At 42.5% G+C, this 20,877-nt stretch overlaps 1 protein-coding gene and 1 pseudogene across 1 annotated transcript in view; one reads left to right on the top strand and one right to left on the bottom strand.

The window, feature by feature from the left end:
* The window catches only part of MYEF2 (myelin expression factor 2), a 43,454-nt gene that overhangs the window by 7,640 nt on the left and 14,937 nt on the right, over positions 1-20,877 (top strand). Inside the window, exons 4-15 of the mRNA XM_075530772.1 lie at positions 784-791; positions 901-994; positions 4,326-4,517; positions 5,176-5,329; positions 5,856-5,905; positions 6,000-6,063; positions 14,258-14,359; positions 15,946-15,996; positions 16,285-16,353; positions 16,632-16,730; positions 18,662-18,870; positions 18,957-19,008. Of these exons, the coding sequence (XP_075386887.1) occupies positions 784-791; positions 901-994; positions 4,326-4,517; positions 5,176-5,329; positions 5,856-5,905; positions 6,000-6,063; positions 14,258-14,359; positions 15,946-15,996; positions 16,285-16,353; positions 16,632-16,730; positions 18,662-18,870; positions 18,957-19,008 (1,144 nt within the window). The remainder of the gene's footprint in view (positions 1-783; positions 792-900; positions 995-4,325; positions 4,518-5,175; positions 5,330-5,855; positions 5,906-5,999; positions 6,064-14,257; positions 14,360-15,945; positions 15,997-16,284; positions 16,354-16,631; positions 16,731-18,661; positions 18,871-18,956; positions 19,009-20,877) is intronic.
* Positions 11,522-13,980, bottom strand: LOC142426102 (phosphatidylinositol 3,4,5-trisphosphate 5-phosphatase 1 pseudogene; annotated as a pseudogene).

The raw sequence follows: 20,877 nt of genomic DNA, 5'->3' as shown, positions 1-20,877 counted from the left end.
AGGCAGTGCTCTGACCAACTGGTACGAATGACACTGATGATTAATAAATCAAGCGGGCAGGAATTGGTTGACAGCAGACTTTGTTTTTTTAGCAACAGGAAAGCTTTCAATGATGTATAATTATAAAAGCAAAAACCTGTTAAGTGCTTAATAAGGATGATAATAACAATAATCATAAAACTTTGCTATCACATTCAAATGGCACTTTGAAAGTCAATAATCACAAGTAATTGTTTTTTTAAATTCTACAAACTAGTTTCTTTAATATAGGTGATTTTTTTCGCATGCTTTCACAACTGGAGGCTGTTAAATTGTGTGGCTCCAGTTTCTTCTCGTAGAGAACTTTGCTATAAGTGAGATGAATATTTATATCTTGTTTGGATTTTAGTAGAATTGAAGAATTCATAATCAAAACTGTGTACAGTTTATTTCTGGAAAATATTTGTCACTTGTTATATTGGTGCCTTCATTTAGTTACTTGGATTACTTGCAATTGAATTTGTGCAATGACATTAAATTGATTTGGACTCAAAGTTATCTAAACATAAAAATGTACTTCAAACTTGTTAAATGCTAAAACCTGAAATATTTTTAATCTGATATTTTTGATGTATAGAAAATGTGTGGTCACTTGCCTGTTATGTTCTGGAGGTGTAAGACATTGAAATCATCCCAATATTGATTGCTTTTTAATGACTTAACTGTTAGACTCTACATCAACTTCATCTACTGATCTAAGACTTTTTTTCTTTTGCATATATTGAAAAATCTTCCTGGATATAGGGTTGCGGGTAAGAACTTTTTTTTTTTTTTTAAGTATCTTAGCTAAATTTAAACTTCTGTTTTGGAAAAGAAGATCTTAGTACTTAAGTGTTTCCTGTTAACTTTTTCCCCATTAAGTGTGGTTGAATTCAAAGATGAAGAATTTGTAAAGAAAGCACTAGAAACCATGAATAAATATGATCTCAGTGGAAGACCTCTGAATATTAAGGAGGTAAGATTTCTTATATTTGGAATAATTTTAGACATTTCTATCAGTACATATTTCCTTGGGATTTTCATTCTTGGTAATGTAGTTGTATAACTTCAAATAACTTCCAAAGTGCAAATTGTCCTTGTGTATGAGATTGTAGCGGTATATCTATGTGGTCTAGAATTGTCAGGAGATATGAAAAAGTCTATCTGTAGTTAGATGTAATTTGTCTAAAGCCTGATCACTGTGGATAGTAGTCATTTTCATCAGCTCCATTATTTTGTACTGTTGTCTTTCTGAATAGTTTGATCGTGGACCCGTCCTGCCCACATTCTTGCTAAAATCTCTGTTAACAGTGTCTCCACCGACACTGATGCTGATCGTTGACGGTCCAGCAGTACTGTCAGCCTTGGCATTTCACTCTGTGTAGCAGTGATTTGAGCCCTGGCTTCCTTACGTTTAAATTGTGTGACTGAGAATGGTTCGTCTGTAAATCTCTGTGAATGTACTCGTTCTACCAACAGTACTTACCTAATATGATTTTTATAAAGCTTAAATAAAATTTATGGTAAAGGCATCAGAGAACTTTTGTGACCTAGGCGAGTTACTTAAGCGCTCAATTTCTTCATTAGTAAAATGGGAATAATAATAAATCGTAGGTGTCGGTAGTGTTAGAAGGGTTCAAAGAGTTAATATACATATAAAAGCACTTAAGAAGTGTTTGCTGTTTATTATAATTGTTTATTATAATTCCCACCCTGATGGGAAATTATACCGTATATAGTGTGTGCTAGCTGAGTTTTTCAGCACATTTTAAATGTAGTTTCTCTGATAAAATTGGGTGCCTCAGCTGATATTTGGGTCGGCTTATACTTGAGTATATACGGTAATGTGGGAACTTAAAATTTACTTAATTATGTTTAAGTATGTTTTCTGCTTTTCCAAGGACATGTTTTATAGATTTGGTTTCTTTTAACATTTTTTTCTAGCTAGATATTAATTGGATAGTAAGGGATAAGAGTACTCCGTTTAAGTTTGAGCACATTGTGGCTCCTCAGTATCTCAGAGAGTTTTAGGCTAGAGCCTCTGCTCGGCTTCTAACTGAAATGCTGGTGGTCCGAGTCCACCAGCAGCGCCTTGCTGCCTGCTCCAGTAGAGATTGCAGCCCAGGAGGCACTGAGGCAGTTCTACTGTGTCCTTATGGTCACTGGGAGTCATACTGGACTAGGTGGCATAAAGCAAGTAGATTATATCCCTCTACTGTTGAGTGGCTCTCAGCTCATCATGACCCGTGGGACGGGGTAGAGCTGTCGCACAGCATTTCCAAGACTAAATCTTGACCAGACCAGACAGCGTCATCTTTCTCCCATGGAGAGACTTTCTGGTAGATTCGAACCTCGTGTTTAGCAGCCCCGTGCCGAATCCACTGCACCACCAGTGATCTTTACTAGGCTCTATCTTATGCCTATACAAATTGATAGGTAATAGGTCACCATTTTTAACTTCTTTTTGTAGTAGAAAAATGAGTCGGCGCTTAGCCATGTTAAAGGATGAGGCATTCTTTAGTCAGTGATCAGCTGTGGACCGCCATCACTAAAGGCCATCCCTTTCCGGGAATACCCGATCTACAGCTGCATGACTGGGATCCGTGCTTAGGACTGCAGCAGTATGGTGAGAAGAAAGTGTGAAGCTTTTTTAACGTTTCCTAAAATTATTTATAATTACATTAAAATGCTAATTAGGTAGAAATTAGCAATAGTTGTATAATTGTTGTATCGCTTGTACTAGCAATAGCAAAGGACCCCAGGCGGTGCGGTAGTTCCAACACTTCACTAGGGCTCTGAGGCCACTGCGGGAGGAAGAGGCGGTGACACGCTGCCTCCACAAGCCGTGCGGGGAATGCTTCTCTGCTCTGCGGGCTCCCTGAGCCGTGGGCCTGACTGAGGGCAAGCAGTGCTAGTGACGGCACTCAGTGCCTGAGAGGCCGACATGAGGGGGAAGACCAGTATCATCAGGGTGATTCCCAGGCACGGCGCCCCTACAGGACAGGGTAGAAGTACCCTGTGGGGTTCTGGGAGTTTCACGCTCTGTCTTTCTTCCACGGAGTGACTGGTAGTTTCAAACTGCTGACCTTGCAGTTAGCAGCCCAGTGCTTGACCCACGCTGCCACCAGGGCTCCCTTTATGTAATAAGTACACAGTATATACAAAATAACAGAAATAAAAATATAGCAAGATGTTTTCCTACAGGGGAATACAAACAGTTCAGATTAGTGGCTCTCCCGTACTATGCTTTCCTCCCCCTGTAGGATTCCCTGCCCTGGATTCTGTATTGTGGCGGATGTTTGAAACCTTACAGCGGAGCCGTTTGTCGGAACCTCAGTGTTCACAGCACTTGTCCCAACATTTTTCTCCTGTCTTTCTCTTGTTTTTTGTTCATGGTGAGGAACTAGCACTGAAGACAGAGGACTTTCACGTTTCCACTCACGTTACGTTCTCTGATTTCTCAGAAACATTAGAAGCCATCTGACTGCGTTCTATGAGTAGCCCTAGACTGAAGCTGACAGAGTAGGGTTGATGTTTATGCTTTGCCTAGTAATTTCGTGTTCAGTTTTAAAGTTAACATTTCTTCTTTTTTAAAATTTTTTATTTCACTTAGTGGGGTGAGTGAGAAATGCATTATAGTTGCCCATTTGTTTACTTATTCTCCTGAAATTAATGTGCGGTTTTAAAGAAATGTGTAATAATCGCCTTCATTTGAACATAGGGTCTACGTTTGTCTTTTCCTTCCATCTCTGATCATGATCCTAGTGCAGGAAGGAAGGATAGAGGGTAGAAGGTGGATGTTTGTGTACTTTGCTCAGGAATGAAATCGATGGGTTAATGTTAGAAGAGTTTCGCTTTACCCCAGCACCCCTGGTGTTAGAGCAGTCTGTTTCTGTGTCGACACCTTTTTAATTACTATGAGTTTTGCATTGCATTGGGAACATTCTAGTGCTGAGAATTCACCTGTACTGCATTTTGAAAGAAAAAAAATCACAGTAAGTACTTTCTTCTTCTTTGAGTTACTTATATCTCTGTGCCATATACTTATATATCAATGTCAGGGCAAAATTAAACTAGTTGCAAGTTCTTAAGTGACTTTAGTGGCTGGAAAGAGGTCCTTAACTAACATCTCCAGAGACTGAAATGTTTGATTTATCCACAGGTTTTTATGGTTTTCTGGATGAAGGAAAAAGCTCACTCTTCCAGGGGGTCAATAATTTGAGCCAGCTGGGATAGCTGCTGTAGCATTGGACATTGTTCTTTCCGGGAGGTGGCTTTACTGATGTGTCATTCACTGTGTGTCACAGGACCCTGACGGAGAAAGCGCGCGCAGAGCGCTGCAGCGAACGGGAGGAGCGCTTCCAGGAGGACATGGCCCTGACATGGCAGCGGGGCTGTTGAATTTGCCACCATCCATTCTCAGTAACCCAAACATTCCTCCTGAGATTATCAGTAATTTGCAGGCTGGTAGACTTGGCTCCACAATTTTTGTTGCTAATGTAAGTTTAAACTCTAGTCTAAAATCTTGTCATTGGACTGTTATCTCTTATCATTAGTTTATTTCATTAGACTAATGGTTTATAGGTTTATGGAACATTTTGCTAATTTTTAACTTAAGCAAGTTAAACAGTAACGATTGTAAACTCACACCCAATTTAAGTGTCTGAGTAAGGTGAGAGAGTAATTAACTATTCAGGATTTTTATTTATAGAGAACTGTGGACTTTACAAACTTATTGAAGCAACTCTTAAGATGATTTTATGTATTTCGTTCACAGTGAAAGGTGAACTTTCGAATTTTGTTATTTATGAATACAGATTTTGTCATTTGTTCTAATCTTTTGAAACCTCAACATTTTGAACTTCTCTCAATAAAAGTAGATGTGAAAGGTTCAGAGGTACAAGATAAGATTGCGCAATTGAGACAGTTTTGAAAATAGAAATCAAGGAAGAGAAAGGATAACGTGTCAGCACAGATCTAGTTATGCTGATTTTATATAAACTAGTGTTTGTATTGATGCATTATTGCTCTGTTGTGTAGCAAGAGTTATATTTACTTTGTAGTTTTAAGAGTTCAGGAAAGATTCTTTTTATTCTTAAAAATTGAGTAAGAGGGGTTTATAAGAGGGGTCTATAACTTGGAAACCTTCCTGTTAAGCTGGACTTTCGAGTTGGTTGGAAGAAGCTGAAGGAAGTGTTCAGCATCGCTGGAGCCGTGAAGCGGGCAGACATTAAAGAAGACAAAGACGGCAAGAGCAGAGGGATGGGCACAGTCACTTTCGAACAAGCAATCGAAGCAGTTCAAGCAATCTGTATCCTCATAGGGGGTCTGTCCTTCGTTAGTGGGTTGAAGACGTGTGTTACCATAGAGAGAGAGGTTTCCTCACTGAGAAAGATATCTTAGACGTCAGTCTCTAACATACAGAACCTGTATTGTGTTCAAGCTCTAAAGTCATTCTTAAAACTGAATTAGTTACAACATACTGACCTGGTAGGAATTTTTCTTAATTTTTCCTACCCGTGTCAACTGTGTGTGTGTGTGGTGTGTGGTGTGTATGTGTGTGTCGTCTGTAGTGTATTGTAGATTAATGCAGTTGCTTTAAGGGAAGCAGCACTAATTTTCTTTTTAATTGTTGGAGTAAAATATTTATAAAATTGTAAAGCAAAAAATTGAAAAATTTCTTTTAAGTGTCTAACAGGTTAACACAAATAACTAATATATTAAAGGTGATAAAACATTAAAAGTGTGACTAAATAAAATGATTTAAAGAAAACTAGTTTGTGTTCTTGTATAATTTTTCAGTCGCCCTAACTGGCTTTCCTTGACTGAACCAACAGCGATGTTCAATGGTCAGTTTTTGTTTGATCGACCCATGCATGTGAAAATGGTGAGTTCTTGTATTGCTTCAACCCTCTGTTTGCTCTTCTTTACATTGCAAGTTTTTTTTGCTGTGTAGTAACAAAAAATGTATTTCCAATTAGGATGACAAGTCTGTTCCTCATGAAGACTACCGTTCATCTGATAGTAAGACACCACAGTTACCACGTAAGTAAAAACTATTATTAGATTATTCTTTTTCAAGGATCTCTGGTAGTGTAGTGGTTATGTATTGGGCTGTGATCCACACGGTTGGCAGTTTGAAACCATCAGCAGCTCCGTGGGAGAAAGACTGGGCTTTTTACTCCCATAAACAATTACAGGCTCAGAAATCCACACGTGGTCACTATGAGTCAGCACTGACTCTGTGGCAGTGAGAGAGGGCGAGAGATTCTTTTTCAGCATTGCTGTATGCCAAGCCACCTATTTGTTTTTACTCTGCATTCTAAATTGTCCCAGTTAGGGCTTAGTTTGAAGTTAAGAAGGTAGTTTGGCATGACTGTTCGGGAGCCTGAGAACTGATGTGACTGGCTAATGCCCTCGAGTCCACTCTGACTCATAGCAACCCCGTGGACGACAGAAGGAGACACCGCCCTGTCCGGTGACGTGCTCACGATTGTTCTTATGTGTGAGCCCATCAGTGGGGCCACTGTGATGCACTGTTTTTTTCCTTGTCAGTAGTTTTTCCTAATCATAAAAGCAGTACTACCAAAAATCATGGCAAGTTCATATATGAGAAGGGAAATCCCCTTGAAATTTCCGCCCACAGATGGCCAACCAAATGAATGACGCTTTGAGTATCTTCCTTCTGCTGCCTTTCCCTCCATGTTTGTGTTTTCCATTATTAGTCGTCACATATAGATAGTGTATTTTTTAACATTGCTATGTAAGCAATCTTTATACCTAGAAAATTCTTTCCAAATATCCTATTGGCTGTATAACAGTCCGTCTTATAGAAGTTTCATACTTGCTTAACTTTCACTGTTATGTATATTCATGTGTTGTAATGTTTTCCATTAATAACCATGAGAGAACATTGCATTTTCATTACTAAACCTTTAGTATATTCAGTGCATTTAGTGATTCCGATTGAGCAGCCATTGGCTGGGTTTGCATAGCTAACTTTTGCCTAGTAGCACTTGTGCTTTGCTGGGCATAAAAAATTGATATTCTGAGGTAGATTTACAAGTCCTCAAACTATGCCCATTGATAGGTACTAATTGCTCTGCAGAGAATTAAGAAGCACTAGTTTATTATGTTTTATATTTCAATGTTTCACCTATAGTATAGGGATAATCATGATCCTTGCTTCTTGCGGATGGCGTGGAGGTTCTGTTAGTTAGAATTCAAACCCCAGTCACTGCCGCCGAGTCTGTGCTGACTCACTCATAGCAGCCCCCCTGTGGGGTTCCGAGACTATCTGCTTATGGGTAGAAAGCATGTCTTTCTTCTGCAGAATGACTGCTGGCCCTGCGGATTGCAGCACAAAGCCTAGCCAGCGGACTCTTGGAATTAGAATAGTCTGCCAGGGTATGAGCATGCTCGCTAACTACCATCTGTTAGGACTGTTGTATTGCACCTTCGGTTATTGTTAAAGTTTCACAATAAAGTGTTTTACTGTATAGATTGGAAAATAATTATAAGTCACACAGATATTATATATATACTGTATTTGTTTGGGATATTTGATTTTTAAGAAATAAAATTTTATCGGTAGTGCTGAGATTCTTCCTCCCCACTGCTGCCACGTCTTCCCAGATGTCTTACCTAGAGGAAACAATTTATGCGTCTAGGGTTCATCATAATCCAAGCCTGTTGCCCTTGGGTGGACTTCAGCTCGTGGGACGCCCTAGGCAAAGCAGGAGTGCTCCGTGAGAGTCCCCGGCTTTTGTCTCTATCGGTGCGCAAGCCCAGATTCTTCTCCCTGGGGACTAGGTGTAAACCACCGACCGTTCACTGAGCAGCCGAACGCTTAACCTCTGCATCCTCCGGACTGCTTACCGTGTGGGTCTCGAAAGTTCTTTACATATAAGGAAGCTTGGTTTCAAAGGGCTCATGGGAAAAGGAGTGAAAAGATCATGGAATTTTTCCATGAATTTTTTGAAGCTCTTTTACATTTGAAATGCAAGCATGCTTTCGTTTATGTGCTCCCAGTCTGGTCCATGTGGTTAGCTTTGTTTGAGATGCCTTTTGGTGTTCAGAAGTTTTAACTTTTAATATAAATTGGTTCATGTTTCTCTTTGGGGCTTAGGGTTTTTGTTTTTAATCCATTTTCAGTTGACTTAGGTTGAAGGTCTCTTTCTACTTCGCCTGTGAGAAAGTGTCAGCCTGATTTGTGAAATAGTACAGTCTTCCTCCTTTACAAGTCCCGGTACCTGTGTGAACTGACATGTAATGTCACAGTCTTAATTACTGAATTTACAGCGAGTCTTGAAGTTCGGTAGGGCATGACGTCTTCCTGCCTACTGGCTCTGTGTCCGTCATATCCTCCTTACTCTCTTCCTTTCCAAAGCATTGGATTCTGTGTGGTCTCTCATGGGACTTTTAGAAGATGGACTTGTTATGTCTTGTGAAAAGAGCACGAGGCCAAATGGGATGACCTCTGGTCTCCCTAATACCATGAGGCAGAGTCAGACATGCCTCCACCCTCTGCCCTTCTGTACCTAATCTGACACCCGCTACACCCGCTGTTACTCCCAAGACACTCTGCTGACAGTCGGCCGGGGGATTTTTCTCTCTGCTTCTGAGATGGCTCTTGGGTATTTGTCTCTCAGTAGGGCCTACCCCAAGGAGACAAAGAGTGCAGTGATTGGGTTCATACCTTCTAGTAAGGGTACGTCTACTTAACAATACACTCCTCTTAATCTTCCCCTTAGCATAGCAGAGAAGTAGCCTCCAAAATCAGATTACAGCCACAAACACAGAGGCTGGAATTTAAAACACACCACAAGCATGATTATGACTAGAAGGGCCATACTAATTGATTATATTGTATGTTTTGTTATGAGACTTGCTTTTATTTTGGTTAGGATTGATATTTCAATTTGAATTTGTATTGTGGCCTATTAAGTGGCGTAGTTCGACACGTAATCCAGATGTGCCTGGTGAGTACAGCGGCGTGTATGTATCTGTTCCTTAAGTCAACTGTGTTAATCGTATGAATTATCTCATAGCCCTGCTAGTTACTTTATTATGAATATCCGACAGTTACATGATAAAATATCCCTGATTTGTCTGTCTTTATAAAAATTTTACTTTAAATATCTTGAATCTAAGTAAACTTATAATTGATATATTAGTGAATGCCACATTTTATCATTTTGTGAATATCCAGTAATAAATTCTTTTAAGTCTTTTGTCTAATATTAAGTAGACCTCACACTTTACTTAGTGTTTGCATATGTTTCAATTTTAAGCAACATGATAACTGACATAAGAGTTTTGTTTTGAACTCAATTTTTTCCTTTGAAGTTGAGGTTTCTTTTTGTTGGTTGGCTTAATTCTTGCCATTTTGTGTTTGGTTCTTCTACTTTTTACAAGCATTTATTCTGTGGTACTTCCCCTGTTATTATATTTTAGTATGTCTGTTAAAAGTCTGACATTAATCTATTACTGAGGAGTAAAGTGGCATCTGCTTTTAATTTCAACAAGGACGCTTCAGAAAGTTTGTGGGAAATCCCACTGTATTTTAATCCCATTTTTCCATGAGTTTTAGAAGCCCCCTCAGGTGCTATTATTTCAGTGCTGTGGTTCTTCGTTGTGTTTTCTCCTCTGTTCTACAAATCAGGCACTGTTACTTAGCATTTTCTTGTCTCGTCATTTCTTTGCCTTCACAGACTCTGGCATTGCCCTTTCCCCTCCTGACACACATCTTCTGTGAGCTTTCTCTACTTTGTAAACTTTCTTGAGAACTGAGTGGAGTTTACATAGCAGATCAGTTTTACAAGCTCCTTTAACGAGGCTCTGTTAGTAAATGCCCAGATGTTGTCTTGTAAGCATTTCACGAGGTAGTTTCCCTGGTTTAAAGGACAGCGGCTGACTCAGCAGGATCTACCAAGCTGTACTTGTACAGAGCTCACAGGGCAGTCCCCTGTCTCTGCAGGGTGGCAGGGAGTCAACATTGTCTCGATGGCAGTGAGTTTGGTTTGGTAAAAAAAATTTTTTTAATCATTTTATTGGGGGTTCATACAGCTCTTATCACAATCCATCCATCCATCCATTGTGTCAGGCACATTTGTACAATCGTTGCCCTCATCATTCTCAAAATGTTTTCTTTCTACTGGTGCCCTTAATATCAGCTCCTCATTACCCCCCTCCCAAACTCTCCTTCCCTCATGAACCCTGGATAATTTATAAATTATTATTTTGTCATGTCTTACACTGTCTGATGTTTTCCTTCACCCACTCTTCTGTTGTCCGTCCCCCAGGGAGGGGGTTATATGTAGATAATTGTGATCAGTTTTCCTTTTCTACCCCACCTTCCTCTTCCCCTCCTGGTATCGCTACTTTCATTATTGGTCCTGAGGGGGTATCTGCCCTGGATTCCCTGTGTTTCCAGCTTCCTTCCTTCCTTTCTCTCCCCCCCCCAAGCTGAAAGCCCCAGCGTCCCTGAATGGATGAATGCCCAAACACAGTGTAGTCCGCCGTTACCTAGGCAGCCAGAGGAGTGAAGGCGTGCTACTGCATGGCCCGATGGTCCTGAGAACGTGAACGGAACCACACAGGGAAGACAGATGCCGCACTCTACCCTCAGCAGGAAAGCCTAGAACCAAGATGGAAACCCACCTGGGGGGAGTGCTGAGTGGGTACAGAACTGGTCTGAGGTGACAGCATAAGTTTTGGAAGTAGAAAGTGGTGATGGGAGTACACACACACACATTGTCACCCGTACCATCAGGGTTGGAGGATATCTTGTCTTGCAAACTGCCGTGAGGCAAACTCGGATGGGTCCCTGGGAACCCACTGAGCTGTTGGGGCCGGGACGCCTGCCACTGGTGGTCCAAGGCTGCTGGGCGGCCCAGTGCAGCAGACTCTCAGGCCAGAAAGAGGAGGCGTCAGGCTTGCACAGAGCCAAGGGGCAGAGATCAGGCGGGGTGGCAGGCCCAAGGGGGCTTGGCTGTAGCGGCAAGGCTCTTGCTCAGTGTTTCCGGGAGAGGTTGGGAAGCCATTGAGGAGCTGGACGTGATGGAATCAGAAGGGAGGACTTTGGAAAGCTGTCCCTCCGGGGCTCACAGTTATGAGTTAGCCCGGGAAGAGGGTGCCCGGGGGCAGAAGCAGCAGTGACCATGGGGTTTCAGAGGACGGAACATGAGGGAGAGGAAAGAGCGGAATGCAAGACCCCCACGCCCATCCACCAGCCTCCCTTTCTGTAGCTAAAGGGTGAGGAGGTCTCGCCTGAGAGATCTGGGGTGGGGGGCAGAGGAGGAGGAGCCACCCCCTAAGGCAGACCCTTTTGTGATTCCCACGCTCGCCCTGCAGGGTCAAGCAGGAGGGGGTGGGGGTTGCCAGCAGCTCCAGGGAGCAGCCGGATGCCCCTCCTGGCCTGCAGGCAGCTGCCCTCCTTAGAGGCACGAGTGTCCCTCCCTGGTCAAGACCCCGCGGCCCTTGGGGTGCCCAGGCTGAGGACTCACCAGGCCTCCTGTGTCCTGGGCCAGGGGCCCCGGGCCGCTGGTGAGGGTGAGAACGTCTTGGGGGAAACGGGAGGCTGGGAGGGTGGCGTCGAAGGGCCTGAGGGAGGCATCCTTGGGCAGTGGGTCGTAGCTCCAGGCGGTGGGCTGATGGTCGGGGGACGGGGCCTGCTTGCCATGCTGGGCCGTCGGGGGACCCAGGGGTCCCAGGCCCATGTAGTTGGGGTTGAGAATCTCGGTTGTGCAGGCGCCACTGCACAGGGGGACTCTGAGGGTAGGTTCCAGCTGCTTCATGGTATTGGACCCACAGAGGTCTTCCCTCTCCGTCTTCACAAAGTCATAAAGTTTCTCATCTTGCCCTGGGATGTCTGCAGCTTAATCTTCCCCCGGAAGTGTCCTGTCATCTCTCCATGGTGGGTGAGAGGCGTGTGGATGGGGAACTGGGTCTCCATGGCCTCTAACCGCAGGGCAATGCAGGCCTCCCCGTAGGACTCGTCACTGTCCGAGGACTTGATGCTGATCGGGATGTGCTGGTCCAGCAGGTACTCGGGGTCTGAGATGATGGGCTTCAGCTTTGGAAGGGCCTCCTCGAACTTCACCAGCAGCTCCCCGGCTCCCCCCTCGTCGTTTTCCCCTGCTGGCTCTCGACAAAGCTCTCTAGACAGCTAGAGTGGAATCGAGGTAGAATCTGGTCTGGGACTTGGTCTTCAGTGCGGCGGAGCATCTGAGAACCTCGATCTGCCCTTGCCTGTCCACGGCCCCGCTACCGTTCTTTGAGAGCAACTGGGAGGTGACCCCGGCCTCAAACGTGGCAAAGACGGGCTGTGGTCACTCGTCATGATGCCTCTGGGCGTGCCGAAGGACCAGCGGGTAGGACTTCCAGAAGACCCGGTCACCCCACGAGGGCAAGTTATACTTGATTCCCGTGGCTTTCTGCTTAGTGTAGGCCTGTTTGTCCTGTCAGTCTTTCAAAACGGTAGGTCAGAGCTCCGAGCGCAGCTGGGGGTGGGCCAGAAGGTCCGCATACTGCTGCTGCTCGATCTTCTGGATGGTGAGGTCTGCCTCGGAGATGGGCCGATGCCCGCGGCAGTTGAGGTCCCCGAGCCAGAAGAGGTGGGTGAAGCGGTGAGTGATGTTGAAAGGGCCCCGCTTCTTGTCTCCCAGGGCCAGGAAGCGCAGACTGTTCATGTAGTTCTGGTTTCTCCCGAGCTTTACACTTCCCGAGGTCAGGTGGCTGTTCATGAACCCCAAGGAGGTGCCATTGAACATGAAGGACACCCCCACGGCGCCCTTGTTCCCCAGCGTGTTGGCGATGCCCATCTTGACGTTGTCGGTGCGGATGTGGCTGATGCGGTTCTCATGCTGCGGCTCGGCCAGCACCACGATGCACATGCTCCGCAGCGAGTGGGCGGCCGTCATTCTAGAGGTTGTGCTGGGGTCTCCTGGAGGGCGTGCGTGAGGATCTCCAGCCACTCCTTCTCCCCCAGGGGCTCCTCCTGGGTGCTGAGGACACACATGTCGTGGGGGTGTCGTCAGCCGAGGCATCCGGAGTCTTGCCCTGCCCCTGGAGAGAAACCAGGACGTGGTCTTGGGTGAGGGCGGGGCGGGGTGTTACCCGTGAAGATGGTGATCATGTCGGGCTTGGGCTGTTCCGGGTGCTTGCTCATCTGCGGGAGCAGCTGGCAGAGGCCCTCCCTCTTCTTAGAGCCGGCCAAGACTTACTTCTTCTGCAGAGTCGTCTTCTGTTCCCACCATGTCACCAACTTGTTGAGGAACTTCTGAGACTTGATGAGCTGCAGGATTTTCTTGTGGCTGTAGAACTTGTCATCGGAACCATCCCTGGACTTCTTAACAATCAGTTTCCCAGACTCCATGTCCACCTTGAGGAATCCCCAAAGGCTCGCACTTCACCTTGAAGGTGACAGGAGGGAGGAGTGAGTGCCCATGGGGCGTCTCCGGGCCTTCATGCAGCAGGGCCTTGACCTTGTCTTCAACGGAAGACAGTAGGCTTGTCAGCTGGCTGAGCTTGGCCACCATGTTGATGGCGTTGGCCTCACCTGGCACCTGAGTGGGCGAAGGCCAGGGGAAAGCTGCTGGTGGAGCAGCCTCTGCAGAGACTCCAGGGAAGGGAGGGTTCGAACGACCTCGCGTTCTCAAAATCCGACTCTCAGTCCCTGAAGCTGCTCCCTCTCCTCCCAGAGGGGGCACAGCCCTGGTCCCCTGGTTTGGTAAATTTGTACAAAATTCTGAAAGATGAATGCTCTTTATGTTGTCAGTTGCCATTTTGTTGACTCTGACTCACGGTAGTTCCGTATTTGTGGAGTTGAACTGCTCCAGAGGGTTTTTAAGACCTTGCCCTTTTTGAAAGAGTTGGTCATTTCTGTCTTCTGTCCTCTGATGAGTCCCAACTCCAACCTTTTGGCTTGTCCAGTTGTCTGCGCTTTAACGGTTTGTCCATATTGCTTTTGTTGTGATTCTCGGTGTTTTATTAACCTTATTTACTATTCCTGTAAGTGGGATATCAGGAGTAGCTACTTTGTAAAAGTTTGCTCTTGTAGTATTAGAATTAGGGTGAGGCTTCACTGCTGCTTTCTCAGAGACAATGAAAAGCAGTGCTCCTATATAAAAATTTGCAAAATGTAAAAAATACTCCTCGCAGTGCATAGATGTTATTGTAGCGTCAGGTCGCTGGTTCTACATGCGGCTTGGTAATTTTGGCGTTACTTGTGTTTCAGGGGGTCTTGGAGGCATTGGAATGGGACTTGGTCCAGGAGGACAGCCTATTAGTGCCAGCCAGTTGAACATAGGGGGTGTCATGGGAAATTTGGGTCCAAGTGGTGAGTATGCTAACATTCTTACTTCCTTTTACATGGTACATTTTGAGATAATGAGGCGTAGGCTTACTGGTGTGTAGTACTTTGTAAAGAACTCGATTTTATAGTTACAGATTTAAGATGCTACTCAATGTGAGAAAAGATACGTAGCTGAAGTGGAAGAAGGAAGGCAAAGGTCATGCTGTATTGTAGGCATAGTTTTTCACTGTGGAATTAGAAATGTCTTTAAGGCTAGAGAGAATGTTCAACACAGTGCAGCTGGGATATCAACTGTGAAACAGTTGAAACACTTTGGATCACAAGCAATTTAAATGTATCTATTTAGTCAGGAAGATAAGATTTTTCAGATTGCCACTAGGTGCTTGTTCTGGATTAATTTAGAGTTTAAACTTTAAATTTTCAAATTTTTGTCCCAAGACTCTTTTATTTTTACTTTAAAAATTGTTGAGGATCTCTGAGTGCTATTGTGTTTGTGTATATATTTGTGAATATTTACTGTATTTAAAATTGAAATTGAGTTAGTTCAAACTACATATTTAAAATAATTTTAAGCTTGTGTTCTTTTATATATATATATAACTTTTAAGAAAAAAATTTTAGTGGAGTGACATTTTATAAATCTCTTTAAGTGTTTGACTTAATACAAAATAGCTACTTCATTCAGTTTGTTGAATTATCAAATTTTAAAAATCATTTTATTGTGGGCTCATACGACTCTTATCATAATCCATCCATCCACCCATTGTGTAAAGCATATTTGTACATTCTTTGTCCTCATCATTCTCAAAACATTTGCTCTCCACTTAAGCCGCTGGCATCAGCAGCTCATTTTCTCCCCTCCATCCTTCCCCACTCCCCTTCCCTCATGAACCCTTGGTAATTTATAAATTATTATGTTGTCATTTCTTACACTTAGACACTTGAACAAAAGAGTAAAAACAGTTAATATCTTAGTAGTATTATGATAATCGTTTTGACCTATTGAACCCTTAAGAGTCCCAGATCACACTTTATTGAGACCCCCTTTTTATATTGATGGTCTAATGCATGCTATTAGATTCTTATGTTTTTGAAAATTAAGAGTCGGGTTATGGTAATAATTCTGATCCACAACAGTTGGAGCGTTTTCCTTTCCCCTTAGTCTGCTGACCTCACCCCTCACCCCAAATTCAGACCGTTTTATTCTTTTTATTACTGCTCTGGTAGCGTCTGCGTTTAGTGGAGTTCTCTCCTTCTGGTTTGATCTCTAAATCGTCTATCGTGATATTTATGTTTGTTCTGGGGAGGAAAAAAATGAAGAAAAAGATGACCTCATCCTAGATATTCCATGACTGAGTGCTGTAGGCGTGACCTACAGTGAATTTTGCATTCTTGTCTAATCAGTATGCAGAGGCCTTTGTGAAGACTGGGGCTAGAAAGCTGCCAGGCATGGAATTTTAAACCATCCCTCCTGCACCTCGCTTCCTGTCTAGAATTCCATTGTGATCAGACGAATCGTATCTTTTAATAACTATTTTGCTATACTTCATTATGCATTTCGTCATAAAAATGAAGTTTACTGAAAGTACATACTGTGTATTTTATTTGAGGTATGGGAATGGATGGTCCAGGTTTTGGAGGAATGAATAAAATTGGAGGAGGTATGTATAAGCATTTATTTTTTTGTGTGGATTCATCATGATTTTTGAATAAGCTAGAAATCATATGGAGAATTTGAAAGGAAAACATAAGGCAAGGTTTACTATTGATTCACTTCCTCAAGCTGTTAGTAGCCATTGAGCCTGGTATGTGCGTAAGGGCATACGGAAGGTGGTAAGAAGTACCTGCACAATGCAGGACGGATGAAATGCTGTGGTAAGACTTCGCATGCACAGAACGTTTCTTTCTGATACAACTGACAGACCTCAAAGCTGATCTTTATTCCACAGGCATTGGGTTTGGTGGCTTGGAAGCAATGAATAGCATGGGAGGATTTGGCGGAGTTGGCCGGATGGGAGGTAAGTAATTGTATGTGGTGAGATATGCATGTGTCGTTTAGTATTCCCTACTGTTAAAACAGTCCCTCAAAACCTACTTAGGGATGGGTCCTCTAGATGTTTTCCAAGAGCGGAGGGGTCCTGAGAGAGTGGAAATCTGTAGTATGTGAGGTCAGTTACGTAAATCACACGCACTTTTGTAGTTGCGACTTTTTCTGTCTTTTCGATGTAATTTAGATATATTCCTAAATGGATTGCTGTGTATTGAAAAAGCTTCATTTGCTGTGTAATCTTTTCAGAGTTATACCGAGGTGCGATGACTAGTAGCCTGGAGAGAGATTTTGGCCGTGGTGATCTTGGAATAAATCGAGGATTTGGAGATTCCTTTGGTAGACTTGGTAGGGCTACATACTTCTCTTTTTCTTTTTGCAGTCTGTATTAGTCAAATCTTCTTTTTTTAAAAAAAGAAAAAAGAAATGTGTAATGTTTGATTTACCTGAAGAACATGCTTAACAATTTTCATGTACTCGCTTTCTTTTTCACTAGCACACCTGGAAGGCTGTATGATCGCTAGTTACCGTGTGCTTCTGAGAGCTCAGTATCTGAAGATGCTGACAGTGTGATTGCGTAACTAGTGTGTTATCTTTCCATCCTTGTTTAGGCAGAGCATTGATTGGAGGGTTTTCAGCAAGAATAGGAGCTTCTAACACAGGTCCAGTAGGATGTGCAAGAAGTAGGTTTAAATTTTACTGGAATCTATTCCGTAATGTTTTAGTGCTTGCAGAAGACGTTGCGAAAGTAGTTCTTGTAGTATAGCAATGCTGCGTTCTTGTATGCTACTATGCCTGGTCAATAATTAGTTCAAGAAGCTGTGGTGGGTCTTGAACAAGCTTTTATGTTTGACTGTTTTGAGTTTTCTAAACTAGTGGAAGTTTACTTCTTTGACATTTACAAACGATTACAGCCAATCCAAGAGCCTCCTTCACAACTAAACATTTTGGAGCTTTTATCTAATCAAGTGTCAAGAAGCAAAGTTTCCTTTGCCACCAGCTTTGTTTCTTGCTTAGTCTCTGTTGGTGACTCACTTGTTTCATTTCTGAGCATCTCGTGTATTTTGATAGGCCCAGGGAATTGTCCCAGATCTACCCTTTTAGAGACTTGCTAAGGTTGAAGTGGTTGCACATTGGACTGCAGTCGACAAGGCAGCAGTTTAAAGCCACCAGGCACCCCTCGGGAGAGAGGCGGGGCTTGTTGCTCCCATGAAGAGGGGCAGTCTCAGAAACAGACAGACTATGCTGCCTTACAGAGTCACGATGAGTTGATGTAGACTCAGTGGTGGTGGGCTTTGTTTTGTTTCGTTTGTATGGTTGAAAAGGTGCTTATTCTTAAGCCCTTCTGATGAAAGGGTCAAGAACAGTTGTAACCCGGGGATGCTGGATTTCTTCCATCTTTTCCACTAATGCATTTTACGCTTTACACACAGTTTATTTTACTCCTCCTCTTTACAGCTTTGGCCTATTCAGTCTAACTTTCCTCCCGTTGTCTTTTACCTTCGTTGTTTAAGCCTCTGTTTCTCTGATTTCATATTTGTTATTCACAGAATGCCATTTGAAGGGTAACATTATATCTTAGCATTTTATATGTGGAGGTTTTAGGTACAAGAAAAAAAGGGTGAGTTTTGAAATTTAAATAAAATTGATTTTCATAATTAATGGGACAGACTGATAGGATCAAATCTGAAGAATGAAGGTGGCGTAAGCAAGGACCTCTAGTGCGAAAGGGGAACGATTCCATTTCTTGTTCCTCTGCAAGTTACATTAAGCCTCTAAAAGATGGGTTTTTATATGGTTGCTGAATATTGACGTAAGAAGAAAAATTGAATGGGAAACAGAAGTTAAAATATTATGGTGAAACATAAGCTGGGACAGGAATTTGGGACAGGAGAATATAATGACAGCATTTGGTGTATTAGAATTGTAATCCTTTGAATTTGTTCCCTTTTCCCCTAGCAATTGCTAAGCTTGGTAGGATAAAAACTACTGTAGCATTAATAGGTAAAGTACTTGGTAAGGATATGTATGATTTTTGTGATGCATTATATGAATCAAAATAGGATATTTGGAAGTATATATTTATATTGTTTCTTCATGTAAGTGGTGAAAATAAGATTTCTCAACTAATCATGTGTAAACCAAGTTAAATTCTGTTCCTTGGAAAATTATTTCATTGTATGAAAATAGTTTTATATCTGTATGTTTTCTTTTACATTTTTCCTCTCCTTTCGCAAAAGTGAAGTAATTTTCAATTCCTCCCTCCTCTGAAAATCCAGGTGGTGGAATGGGTGGCATGAACAGTATGACCGGAGGAATAGGTATGGGACTGGACCGGATGAGTTCGAGCTTCGACAGAATGGGACCAGGTATAGGAGCTGTCCTGGAAAGGAGCATCGATATGGATCGTGGATTTTTATCAGGTCCAATGGGAAGCGGAATGAGAGAGAGAATAGGCTCCAAAGGCAACCAGATCTTTGTCAGAAATGTAAGCAAATATACATATATGTAAATGATACTTACACTTCTCTTTCCCTTGTGTATATCTGTTACTAATACTACTTTTTCTTCTAGCTTCCCTTTGACTTGACTTGGCAGAAGCTAAAAGAGAAATTCAGTCAATGTGGTAAGTGTGCCATTGAAAATAGATTTGTAGATTTGTTGATACTGATGATGGAGGGAAAACTGGTGTAAAAATTTTAAAACACCATTTAGACATTTACTGGGAAAAATTTTTTTACTAAGTAACCATGTTTAAAATAGAGCTTTTGATGATATCCAGTGGATAAAGAAAGGGCCTTTTGTGTTACCCAATATTTAAAGTTACTAATGTGATTGTTATTTGCATTAAAAAAGTGTTTTTCTTATGGTAGTATTCTGGGTTAGTATATTCCTTTCTTTAACTGTAGCGCAGTGATCCACTGAGATGCTAGCATCCAGACTGCAGGATGTCACAACTAAAAACCTCTCCCAGTCTGTGGCTTGTCTTGTCACCCTCTTGGTGAAGTCTTTCGAGGTGCACAGGTGCTTTATTCTTATTAAATCCCATTTGTTGATTTCCAGATCACCCGTGTGTGTACCCTTCCCTATTGCAGTGAGCCTATGAGTTCCCTGGGCTAGTGCTCTGAGGTTAGTCCCAATTCCCTCCTTGAAGGTCCTGATGGTTTGGGGTTTAACTTCTAGGTCTGTGATCCATCTTGTTCATCTTTCTACATGTGGATATCCATTGTTTCCAGCACCACTTGTTAAAAAGGGCATCCGCTTCCCACTTGACGTTTTTGGGACCCTTGTCGAAGATCAGTTGTCTATATGCTGATGAGTTTACTCTTGGGCTTTCTATTCTTTTCCACTGGTCTTCGTGTCTTCGTTGTGCCACGCTGTTTTAACCACTGTAGCTATGTAATAGGCATTAAAATCGGGTAAGGCGAGTTCTCCAACTGTGTCCTTCTTGAGTAGTTCTCCACTAATTCTGGGTTTCTCCCCTCTCCATAAGAAATTGGTGGTCAGTTTTTCCAATTCTTTGAAGAAGGTTGATGGTATTTGAATTTGTATAGCATTGAACTTGTAAAGTGCTTTAGGTAGAACTGTCATCTTTACTATGTTGAGCCTTCCAGTCACGAGCAGGGGATGTTCTTCCATTTGTGGAGGTAGCTTTTGGTTTCCTGTAGTAGGGTTTTATAGTTTTCCTTGTATAGGTCTTTAGTATTTTTTGTTAAATATATTCCTAGGTATTTCAGTTTGTTCTTAGCTACTGTGAAGGGTACTTCCTCCTTAATCCCCTCTTCCATGGTCCTGTCTGAGGTGTATAGAAAACCTACCGGCTTCTGTTAATTTATTTTGTATCCTGCTAACTCTTCCGTAAACCTCTATCACTGTAAGTACTCCAGCTGTGGAGCTTTTGGGGTTTTCAATGTACAGGATCATGTCATCTGCAAAGAGCGATAGTTTCACCTCCTCCTCTGCCATTTGGATCCCTTTGATGTCCTTCCGCTATTTAATGTTGTTAGCCAGAACCTCCAAAACAATATTGAATAGAAGTGGGGACAGGGGGCACCCTTGTTTTGTACCCTTTTTCAGTGGGATTGTTCTTGTCTTTTCTCCATTAACTATGATGTTGGCCATTGATCTTTCATAGATAGCTTGTATAAGCTTGAGCAACTTTCCTTCCAATCCTATCTTCATGCGTGTCTTGATTAGGAATGGGTGTTAGATGTTGTCAAATATGGTTTTTATCCTTTTTCTTCTTGATGTGATATATAATATGATGGATTTTCGGATGTTAAACCATCCCTGCATCCCTGGGATGAATCCTACCTGGTCGTGGTGGATGATATGTTTTGTATACTTTTGTATTCTATTGGCCAATATTTTGTTAAGGATTTTTGCATCTATGTTCATTTGAGATATTGGTCTGTAATTCTCTATACGTGTGGAATCTTTGCCCTGTTTGGCTCTCAAAGTAATGCTGGCTTCGTAAAATGATTTTGGGAGTTTA

This window comes from Tenrec ecaudatus, chromosome 14 (genome assembly GCF_050624435.1).
Source record: "Tenrec ecaudatus isolate mTenEca1 chromosome 14, mTenEca1.hap1, whole genome shotgun sequence".
NCBI lineage: Eukaryota > Metazoa > Chordata > Mammalia > Afrosoricida > Tenrecidae > Tenrec > Tenrec ecaudatus.
Note: the sequence above shows the minus strand (reverse complement) of the source record. Positions and strands in the feature narration are given on the sequence as shown.